This window comes from Talpa europaea (genome assembly GCF_964194135.1).
Source record: "Talpa europaea genome assembly, chromosome: 9".
NCBI classification, from domain to species: Eukaryota; Metazoa; Chordata; class Mammalia; order Eulipotyphla; family Talpidae; genus Talpa; species Talpa europaea.
The window spans coordinates 33273033-33284396 of record NC_140076.1 but is presented as its reverse complement, the minus strand read 5'-3'; the positions used below and the strand labels follow the sequence as shown (position 1 = coordinate 33284396).

At 44.4% G+C, this 11364-nt stretch overlaps 1 protein-coding gene across 8 annotated transcripts in view; it reads left to right on the top strand.

Moving 5' to 3' along the window:
- The window catches only part of LRP8 (LDL receptor related protein 8), a gene marked incomplete at its 5' end in the record, with an annotated part of 63006 nt that extends 52538 nt beyond the window's left edge, over window positions 1-10468 (top strand). For 6 of the 8 annotated variants that reach the window (XM_084243465.1, XM_084243464.1, XM_084243462.1 and 3 more), the window contains 7 exons: window positions 606-747; window positions 1663-1815; window positions 2670-2894; window positions 4837-4905; window positions 6471-6643; window positions 7617-7793; window positions 10099-10468. In XM_084243465.1, the coding sequence (XP_084099591.1) occupies window positions 606-747; window positions 1663-1815; window positions 2670-2894; window positions 4837-4905; window positions 6471-6643; window positions 7617-7793; window positions 10099-10137 (978 nt within the window). In that variant the 3' untranslated portion in view covers window positions 10138-10468. The remainder of the gene's footprint in view (window positions 1-605; window positions 748-1662; window positions 1816-2669; window positions 2895-4836; window positions 4906-6470; window positions 6644-7616; window positions 7794-10098) is intronic. The other 2 variants (XM_084243463.1, XM_084243466.1) reach the window with 2 other exon arrangements.
- Between the last annotated feature and the right edge of the window lie 896 nt (window positions 10469-11364).

Sequence of the window (11364 nt, the reverse complement as noted above, 5' to 3'; positions counted from 1 at the left end):
TGTGTATTCATAAATGCATATATGTAAAGCGTGCATTCCTGTTGTGCTGGTGCTTGTGACTGTAAATTCCACACCACTACTTAGACCAGTGCTTAGTGAGGTACCAGTGTGCCTCTGTGTAGAGGGAAGCATGTGGGCATGTGTCTCGATCTGTGCATGAAGATGCATGGGTGTACCTGTAAGTGTGGATTTGTCATGTAGGTTTGTGTGAATCAACCACAGGATGCACATGTGTGTATCCCCAGAGGCTGTAGGAGGCCCAGGAGGGAACAGTTCCCAGCTGCTCACCCATCTCCTCCAGCCCTGGTAATGGTAATAGCTATAGAGACCCAACCTTGGGTTTCTGCTGGGAGGAAGCAGGCTGAGCTCAGCATTAATGACAACCTTCAGGCCAAAAGCACAGGATCATCAAACAACTCTCTGGGACAAAGAGAAAGCAGAGCAGATTCTATAGTGCCACAGCTGAATCCCAGTGAATCTGTGGACAGGAGAGCTCAGGGAAAGTGGCAGGGAGGGCCTTATGACTATGGATTGGGGCCAAGCCCTCAGGTTGAGGTTATGGGTATAGGCTCTAGGCCTCCCATGCCCTGTATCTGTATCCACAGGACAAGGTGTTCTGGACAGACCTGGAGAACGAGGCTATTTTCATTGCAAATCGACTCAATGGCCTAGAAATCTCCATCCTAGCTGAGAACCTCAATAACCCACATGACATTGTCATCTTCCATGAGCTGAAGCAACCAAGAGGTGAGCTTTTCCTGGTCCCTAATCCCTGCCCATCTCTCTTCCCTCCACCAATCAGGCTGTGTTCATGTCCGTGTCATGTCTCAGCAGCCCCAGGATGAATAGCAGCAATTCCTCTCCTTGGTAGAGTGCTTTGCTGCCACATACTCTATCTTATTTTGCCTTAAGCTTTTGGTGAAATAAGGCTGGGTTTAAGTAAATACATGAGTGCTGTTTTTGCCAATCCTACGAAGTATGGGTTTTCCTTTCTCATTTAACACTTGAGGAAACTGTAGCTCAGAGAGGTGAAATAATGTTAGCAGGTATAGGAACTAAGACCTAAACTCAGATCTGTGGGTCCAGTGTGAAGGAGCACACTGTCTCTCATTCCCATTTGTACCCACTCTGCAGCAGGATAAGATAATGTCCTCACACACCATCAGTAAGTCAGCTTGTTGCCTGGGAACAGAAGCCAGGAATCCTATTGGGATGGCCCTTCCTCCGTCACTAGGATGTACTAGTTCTAACTATAACTGAGGTGTTGGCTGCTGGGGTGAAAGTGAGAAAGCAAAAGAGATAAGGTTGGTGCCTGACTCCAGATCTAGAAATTTAAGTAAGAAATATGGTGTTGGGATGGGAGCAGGGGACAGGGACTCTGGAATCCAACTGATCTCAATTTAAATTCTGTCTCCAAAATTACTAGATGTACAGCAGAGCTGTTAAATTCCATCCCCAAAATTACTAGATGTACAGCAGAGCTGCCATCCCAATTAAATGAAAGGACAGGTCTAGAACACCAGGGATAGTACAGGATGGTGCCCGGTGTGTGGTAGAGAAAGCTTCTTGAGCAAGCCAAGTGGGAGGGACTCACCTTCTGGATGGGAAGGCCTGGCATGGCCTGACTGCTCCAGCTCTGTCTCTTTTCATCTCTGCCATTAGCTGCAGATGCCTGTGAGCTGAGCGCCCAGCCCAATGGAGGCTGTGAGTACCTGTGCCTTCCTGCTCCCCAGATCTCCACCCACTCTCCCAAGTACACCTGTGCCTGTCCTGACACAATGTGGCTGGGCCCAGACATGAAGAGGTGCTACCGAGGTAAGCAAACATATCGGGGGTGGCACCTGGCAATGCCAGGCCTTGTCCTGCTCAGGTCCGCCCTTGGCTTCTAGGACACCAGAGCTCCTGGTTTTCCTGTCTTTTCTGGCCACCTGTTGCCTTTGCAGTCTGCTCTTCTTTACCTCCCATGAAGGCTGGTGTCCCCCAGGGTCCTTCCAAAGCTTTCTCTTCTCACTCCCAAGAAAAATGCATGTTTACATACATTTTAAGTTCAGTTTGAGAGGCTTTTTTGGCACCCCTTAAAGACCTCAAATTAAGAACCCTGATTTCCATGGTTTTAGTTACTATTTATATGCAGGTAAGTTTATTTCTCACCTAGAACTTAACACATTAGATAGAAGCCCTTTTGTGATATGGTTGGGACTAATAGTTAAATATAAATTTATATTCATTTCCCAGCCTTAATGCAGGACCAAAGTCTTTTGTTTCACCATGTATCTGCTACAGCATTTATGACTCCCAGTTCAGTTGTTCAAAGTGGAGTGAGACTTAAACCTGAGAGTGTGACAATATGAATATAAAATCTTCCTTGATTTATAAGATCTCCCCTCCTCCCAGTCTTTTACAGTTATCTTGACCACACCTAATTAATTCTACTACATTGTTTTAATCACTCATCTTTATCAAATCAACACGCAGTATAAACATAAAGTGCTTGGGATTCAGCTAAAGAAAAGATTGTAGCCCATTCAGGAGGATTAGGGAAGGCTTCGTAGAAGGGGCATTTGAGCTGAGCCTTGACGATGCATTCATATGGATAATTCAGGCAATAATTTAGACACTAGAGCAACAGAATTCTCTGTCCAGTGATCTCCATGGTATTTCCCCTCCAGCACCTCAATCTACCTCAACTACGACGTTAGCCTCTACCACAACGAGGACAGTAGCAAACACCACAGGCACCCCTGGGACCACCGTCCGCAGCCCCACCTACCAGAACCACAGCACAGAGACACCGAGCCTGGCACCTGCAGCCCCAAGCTCATTTAGTGTCCCCAGGGTTCCTGGCATCAACCCATCTACCCCAAGCCCTGCAACCAGCAACCACTCCCAGCACTGTAAGGAAATGAGTTTTGCATTCTTTCATGACATGGAGGGGTTGTGGGGAAGCCACGATGGGAGGGTTCATGGGAAGAAGAAATCGTACCAATGCTGAATATTGGACATCTTAGAGGAGGAAGTGGAAGGAGGTAGAGTGCCAACCTGCAATTTAGGAGTCTTAGGAATCCCTACCTTATAGAGGGTCTTGAGGGAAGCTACTTCGTGTATCTGAGCCTCAGTTTCCTCACCTACAAAGTGGAAATAATAACCCTCCCCCTACCAATTTCACAAAATTGCATGAGACAGGTGACAGTGTGAATGGCTTCTGCCGACTCTGGGCTTGCCTTTAGTTGTAACATGTGAGGCGGTGTCCCTCAGGTTTGGAAACTTCAAAAGCTAGTGTCAACTAACCCTTGGTAGGTTCCCCAGATAGTGGTATCTGTAATAATGGTCTGTTTGTGCCGCTTTCCAAACCCTGAAATGAAGACAATTAAGTTCACTGCTTATTAATTATCTGGAGCAGTAACTGTCATGGCTAGAAATGTTCTATCTCATTAATCAGCAAATACTTTTTTAATTGCATTACTTGCCAGGGAGGGTTTATTGAAGACGATAAACTATCTTTTAAATGTTTGCCCATCCACACATGGTCCCCAAGCTGAGCAGCTTGGCAGTACCTCTCTAGCTGAGACTGTCTGGCCAGCAGCTGGATTTCAGAGTTGAACACTTACCCTGAAGTTTAGAAGCAGGCAGAACATGTGTGAATCCCAGTTTCTCTCATCTGGGGCAGAGCCTCTGGCCGGTGCATATATGAGTGGTTTCCCCATGCTCTTGGTTTTAACATCCAGTGCTTGCGGAGTCCTGGAGTGAGAGGACAGGCCCATGTCAGGTTTTTTTCTCCCCTTAATGATTAGGTTCCTTTAGAGCCAATTGGAGAAAGAGGCACATAGAGGATTTGGGCCACTGCCTGGGACAGTCATCTCTCGGGGAGCAAAAGCAGACAAAGGCTCCTTTTCACTCCCCAGAGGGCTATCATGAGGATACAGGGGGATGCCTTTTAAACCACAAGTGCTATGCAGGCATCATAAAGAAGATGGTTATATGAGTGAAAGAGATGGCACAACATATTTTTTTTAAAAATACAGCACATTTTCTGTGTACTTTTCAGTTTAGAATGTGCTTTTGTATATCCTAGTTAGACCTCACAACAGCCCCTACCACACTTCCTGCTAGACAGGCTGTGCCAAGCACTGTGCAGTGTGTGAATGGAATTTGTGAGCATTTGACATAGATTGCTTCATTTAATCTTCACAATATCCCTAGGAGGTAGGAAATGTAATTATCCTCATCTTAAAGATTAAAAACAAATGTTATTTATTATATATAATACTTGCCTAAGGTCACACAAGTTATAAATAGAACCAGAATTTGATAAGTTTGACCCAGGAGGCTGTGCTCTTCATTTTACTATACTATACTGCATCCCATTTAATTGCTTATTAAAACAATAAAGCAGATCGGAAGATAGTCTGCTAAAAACAGAAGAAACATAGTAGGTGCCGGCTGAAAAAGGCAATTGCCCCAATCAGTCAGCAACACGAAGCTCTAAGTGCTTCTCTGCCCAGCATAGCCCCCAGCTTCCTACCACTGTGTGTGACTGTGGAAAGCAAATGGGTGTTGGGTCACAAGCCTAAGTTTTGAGTCCCAATTTTGTCACTTACCTGTGAGCCCCCAAAACCCTAGTAAGACTCAATTTCCCCATCTGCGAAATGGAGATAACTCTACTGCCTGCCTCACAGCAGTTTTGATTGGATCTAGAGAGACTGATTATTAAGCATTAGCCAGGGTCATTGTTTTAGAATAAGGGCAAGAAGCAGAAGGTAGTTTTTAGCTTGAGACTGAACAGGACTTGGACTTTTAGTGATGGAACACTGTTCTACAAATATTTTTGGTTTGCAGATGGGAATGAAGGTGGCAAGATGGGCTCAGCAGTCACTGCTGCTGTCATTGGGATCATCGTGCCCATGGGTGAGTGTGGCCCCAAGTCATAGAGAGAGAAGAGACCCCTGCCCAGGGCCTGGGAGGAAATCACTAAAAGGATAGTGTGATTAGCACACTGACCTGCCCTGTCAACTTTTTCTTCTCTGGCTGCCTTCCCGCCCACCTCCCAGTCCTGATTTAGTTTGGTGCCTTAGCTTGGCACAAAGGTCCTCCAGGACCAGGCTCCAGGTGATCATTCAGATGCATCGCCCATTACCCCTTCATTCACACTCTGCAGTCCAGCTGTGTGAAGCCAGAGTGTAGGCTCCACGGGGACATGCTGGCCTTACAGCACACCACTATCCCCAGCTTCTAGCAGTGCCTGGCAGATAGTAGGAAACAAGCTATTTGTTGAATTTAATTAGTAGAGCTACTTGCTATTCTTTAAATAGATCATACTATTTGTCTTTCTTTCTCTTTGATTTTTAGCGAACATTTATCAAGGAGTACTATGTGTCAGACTCTGTGATAAAGGTGGGGGGTGGTGGTTAAAAATGAGGCAGGCATGGTTCCTGTCATCCAAAAGTTTCTAGTCTTATCAGAGAGACATACATAACAAAGATAATTTGATGATGACATGGTAAATCCTAAAATTGAGCCATATGCAGTTTGGTAGACGTGCTCGGGAAGCACTTAGAACTGGGAGAGAAGGAAAGCAGGCAGGGACAGTTAACTGACATTTGAGCCAAATCAGCCAAGTGAAGACACATCAAGAGCAATCTAACCACTGAAGACAGCATGAGCAATGCCAGGAGTGGAAAATGGCACGGGAGGGTAGGGAGTTCATATGGACAAAATATAACATTTGACTAACCGCTGCAGAGAAACATGGGGGCCAATTCATTCTTTCCTGCCCTGATGTTCACAGGGACAGCCGGTCTCTCACACCAGTCACAGTTCTTGGTAGGATCTTTGATTGCCCATCCATAGATTTCTCTCTCTTACTTGTCCATAATTACCTCAAGGACAAGGACTAGGCCCTTTTATCCATGAAATCTTCATTGTGTTGATGAGTGAGTGAACATTTTACAAACTTCTACACTGCACAGGGGACTGTGCCAAGAATCCAAGCAAGAAAAAGATTAAAGACTTTAAGAGCTTTCAGTCATTCATCACTTAGTCATATAAAAATGATATGAGAGAGGTGTTAATACATGGAATGTGGTCTAATAGAGGTGTGATCTTTGGAGGAAGGGGAGTAGTATTTGAGAAGATGACATATGAATTGACCTTGAAAGGCTTCAAGATGATGAGACTATTCTAGGCTTATTTTGTGTGGGGCGAGTAGAAAATACTCTGAGTATCATTTAGTGAAAGAGAAACCCCTTTCCTGCCATCCTTGGCCCTACAGAAAGACATGAGGGAGACTTCACCTTTGAGCTGGACCTGAAGGATGGGTGGTTAATGAAGGAAGAGATGGGAGAAAGGCTTCCAAGCAGCAGAAAAGAACACTTAGAAACAGAATCTGTGGAACAAGGGACAGTGAAACTGGAGAAGGGGCTGCACTGACTAGAGCCTGCTGGAGGTCCAGTGAAACTTGTGTCTTCCTCCAGGGGTAATAGCCTTGCTGTGCATGAGTGGCTACCTGATCTGGAGAAACTGGAAGAGGAAGAACACCAAAAGCATGAATTTCGACAACCCAGTATACAGGAAAACAACGGAAGAAGAGGATGAAGATGAGCTCCACATAGGGAGGACCGCTCAGATTGGCCATGTCTATCCTGCAGTAAGTATTCCTTGCTGGAAGAACACCTGCTTTCCTTCCTCCTCCCACTCCTTTCTTCCTTGCCTCCCTCATTTTCCTCCTTCCTGTCTGTCTGTCCTTATTCAAACACTTATCCAAAAACCTACCATGTGCCAGGCACTACCTTAGGCCCTGGGGACAGAGAAATGCTATGGCTGGTGGTTGGGACAGAAAGGTATCAGGACCATCTTGTGGCTGGACACTCTTCCTGGCAATAAGGAAGTGTCTTTTTCTCTGCTGAGTAAGCTTTCAAAACTTTTGGCCTAGAAGGGTAACTGTAGCCTAGCCATTTAGTTCAAGTGTTCAACAAACACTATCTGCTGGTTATGTGCTAAGCACCATATTAGCTATCAAGTGTTCAACATTAAGGAAGGCATGTACTTGCTCCCAAGGAGCTAGTGGGGGTTAGATAGCCACATACTACTGCACAAGTATGTGCTAAGTGCCATGGTGGATGCACAGGTGTGTGCTTTGCTAGGAAGCTTTCTCTGGCTTGCTTTGTTCTCTCACAGCTTCTCTCCATCACTGCACTATCACACTGTAGTTTACAGCCTTTTTACTTATTGGTCTCCCCACTAGGCCGTGAACTCCTTGAGGGCAGGATTGTCTAATCAGTCTATTTTCCCCAGTGCCTAGCACAACATGGCTCTTAGTACATGCTATGGAAACATCAGTAAGGAGCTGTTAATTCTGTTTGGGAAATCAGGCAGGGGAATGCCTCATAGAAGAGGTCACAGATGAACTGTGTCCTTAAGAGATTAATAGCAGTCTTCTGGGTAGAGGGAGAAAATGGCATTCAAGAAAGAAGCATGTGCAAAAGCTTAGAGACACAGCAGGGCACAGCTTGTTGGGGGAGCAGGGACCACAAAGTGGCTGGAGCAGATGTCCTGGTTGTATAGCAGAGTCAGGGGGCTGAGTGTGACCTCATAGGTCATCCAGTCCATCCCCCTGTCAGGCAATCAGCAGCTTTGATCGCCCACTGTGGGCAGAGCCCTGTCTTGGGGAGACCAGAGAACTGGAAGACCCAGCCCCTGCCCTCAAGGAGCTTTTTGTCTTGCCGGGGGAACCAAGGTCACAGCTGCACCAACTCCCGAAGAACCCTCTTTCCGAGCTGCCTGTCGTCAAGTGCAAGGTAGGGCAGTGCCACTCAGTCTGAGGGGCTGGTGAGTGAGGGCGTAAACCACTCTCAGTCTGAGGGGCTGGTGAGTGAGGGCAGGTGCAGCCAAGCCTAGACGGCTTCTTGTTTCTGGAATTTGGCTGCAAATTGTAAGCTGGGTGCTGGGGCAGAGCAAAGATTTGCTAGTTGCAGACTGAGGGACGGCATGTGGAAGAAATGATTGTGTATGGGGCAGGGCAGACTGAACTGCTGCTGAAGCAGACTGTTCATGAAGGGGAGATGTGGGAAATGAAGTCAAACAAGTGAAGAGGGTTAGCGGATGGCCTGGAGGAGCCTTTACCTCGGCCAATCCAAGCAAACAGTTGCTTAACCAATTTTTAAAGGTCAAAGAGGGCACGGTGGAAGAAGAGTTGAGCTTGGAGTAAGGAGATAATGACTCCCAGTTTTACTATTCCACAGCCCTGTGACCTTAGTCAATTTCTTTCTGCTCACATTTGTTTGTAAAATGGGAATAATAACTCCTGTTCTTTCTGCCAACTAAGTTTGTAAAGTTCACATGGTATAGCACATGTGAGAGTACTTTGTAATTTATAAAGCACTCTATACATGTTTTCAGAGAAGAACATAGTGACTCAGAAAGAGCTATTCCTGATGAATCTAAGCTCCTGCTGGTTGCAAAGAAACAGACTAGGAAAGTGAGGAAATTGACATTTAGTGAGAATGTGTCAGACACTACTCAGTCTTTTATATACATTTTCTTGTTTAGTCTTCACAGTAACTATAAAATTGCTATTATTAGACCCATTTTTCGGATGGGAAACTGAGACTCAGAGAAATTAAAATAATTGAATAATTTGTCTCGGGTCACAGCCAGGAAGTGGCAGGATCAGGACTCAATTCCAGTCTGTATGTACACTACACAAAAGCCCATGGGGTGTCTCTTAATGGGGTAAATAGCCTTGAAGCTTTGGAAATCAATATGCTCAACAACCTGTTCTCTCTTCCCTGCCTTTCTCAGGAAGCTCCCCCATTACTGCTGGGACTTGTCTTTAGCCTAGAGATCTGTCTTAGAGAGTGGGAGGGTAACCATACTGGAAGAAGGTAGTCTCAAATATCTGTGCTAATGGAACAAGGCCATACATTCATGCAAAACTGCAAATAACCCAAATACGAAAGGCAGCAGGGTTAGTTTTTATTGTATGTAGACTGTCCAGAGATGGAAAACTTGAGTCTGATTAAACTTTATGCTGGGTAGGTTAATCTAGAATTCTCTGGACCTGTGTGTGTTAGGTACTAGATTCAGCACTCTAAATACATTACTCGTCTGACTCCCCAACCTTATAAGAAAGATCCTATTATTATTCCTATTTGACATGAGATGAAACTAACACTCAGAGAGATGAGTGCTTACCCCAGATTTCTCATCAGCCCATAGCAATGAGAAATACATAGAAACACTAGGCTCTGCCCAAAGGAGGGTTCCAGGATATGCAGAACGGGAAACAAGATAGTATCAGGAGCAGGTTGGGAAAGGCTGATATGTAGTCTAGCGAAGATGACGCTCAGAAGGGAGGGAAGGGATTTCAGACACCATCCACAAATATCAAGGACTGTCTTGTGTAATCTTCTCAGGTCTTAGAGCTAGAAATCAGGGACCATCAAGAGATAGAAACATATTTCATGTCAATATAGGAAAGAATTTAAATCCACAACAGAATAGATTCTGGCAGGGATTAGGGCCTCACCATCTAGTGATCAGCCATTTATGGCAGAGGAAGGTCTAGCATAACTTACTAGAAATTGGGGGGTGAGGGGAAGAAGGATTGAATTTAATTGACCTGCACTGTCTTACAATTTTGTATAAGCTTTTGGGAGGGGTTCAGGAGAGTACCTTTTTAATTGTGATTAGCATGCTGGAAACAAGTAGCTAATGGTCTGGGATTAAACATTTGCTAAAGCAAACCCTGAAGTCAACTAAACCTACATTCCTACAGGAGGATTAACAAAGTTTAGCTCTCTGCAGTCCTTCTTTACCAAGCAGCAGAACAGAGTATTGGAAAAAGTGATAGCTCTGGATTCACACAGATCTGGGTTCAAATTATAGTTCACCCACTTGCTTTGTGATCCAGGACAAATGTTTAAGAACAACTGAGTCTCAATTTTCTCATCTGTAAAATAATATAGCAAGCCTGTTTCCCAGGGTAGTCTGAAAATTATGTGAGCTAACTCCTATAAAGTAATAGACTGTATGATGCCTTGTTGGTACTTGGTGCACAGCTAATGTGGGTCTAATGAGGATTTCTTTGCTCTCTCTCCCCAGCGAGTGGCATTAAGCCTTGAAGATGATGGACTGCCCTGAGGATGGGACCACTCCCTTCGTGCCTCATGGAATACAGTCCCATGCACTACACTCTGGATGGTGTATGCCTGGATGGAAGGGTTTCTGTATATGGGTCTGTGTGAGTGTGTGTGTGTGATTTTTTTTTTTTTAATTTATGTTGCGGAAAGGTAACCACAAAGTTATGATGAACTGCAAACATCCAAAGGATGTGAGAGTTTTTATATGTATAATGTTTTATACACTTTTTAACTGGTTGCACTACCCATGAGGAATCATGGAATGGCTACTGCTGAGTGACTAACATGATGTACATAACCAAATGGGGCCGATGGTACAGTAGCTTACTCATCATTTTAAAACTATATTTACAGAGGGTATTTGGTTTGGGGGGGATTTTTTAGGTTTTGGAGGTTTTTTTGGTAAATAAAATGATTATGCTTTGTGGATATCCATCAACATAAGTAAAAAAAAAGAAAAAAAAACACTTCAACTTTCAACTTCCTCCCCCATTTAGATTATTTATTAACATATTTTAAAAATAAGATTAGTTCTATAAATAATTTAGAGACATGAGAGTATTTATTTTTGGTATGATTGGCCCACCATGCAGACTCAGTGCATTTAGTTTATGTGTGTATGTGTGTGAGAGAAAATTCTGTAGAGAAGAGGCGCACCTGTTACTGTTGTTCAAATGCATAAAGAAAAATATATTTTAAAACAGTCCAAAAGAGGGTTATCTGTAGTGTCTGAGAAGCCTTCGGAAATTAGGCTCAGAAAACAGATAACCTGGTTTGTTCAAACACGTAGTGGAAGAGGCCAATCTTTCCCACCTCTGGCTATTCCTGGGACCCAATCAATCAAGAAAAGCCCTTCCACTCACCCATGGCTGCTGTGACTCCCACATGGGCATACTCTTCTGTGCCTAAGGCCAGTGCACAGATTTGACACAGTGCCAGTTTTCATGAACTCAGATGAAGACTATTGCCTGAACCTCAGCTACCCCTTATTTTAAGGTTCAGCTATTTGAAAAACTATTTCAATATCCTTTAGGACACTTGGGTTGAATTCAGTTAAGTTTCCTCTAAGGAATGCTAAACATCCTTACTTACAGAGAGCTAAGTGGAGTGGTTCTAGAACAGCCCAAGTTTAATCTAGGGACTGGCTCAGGCACTGAACCTCTGAGATATACTATGGATGAGGATAAGGACAGTGGAATAGGTTTTGTTACATCTCTATTTCTCCCTT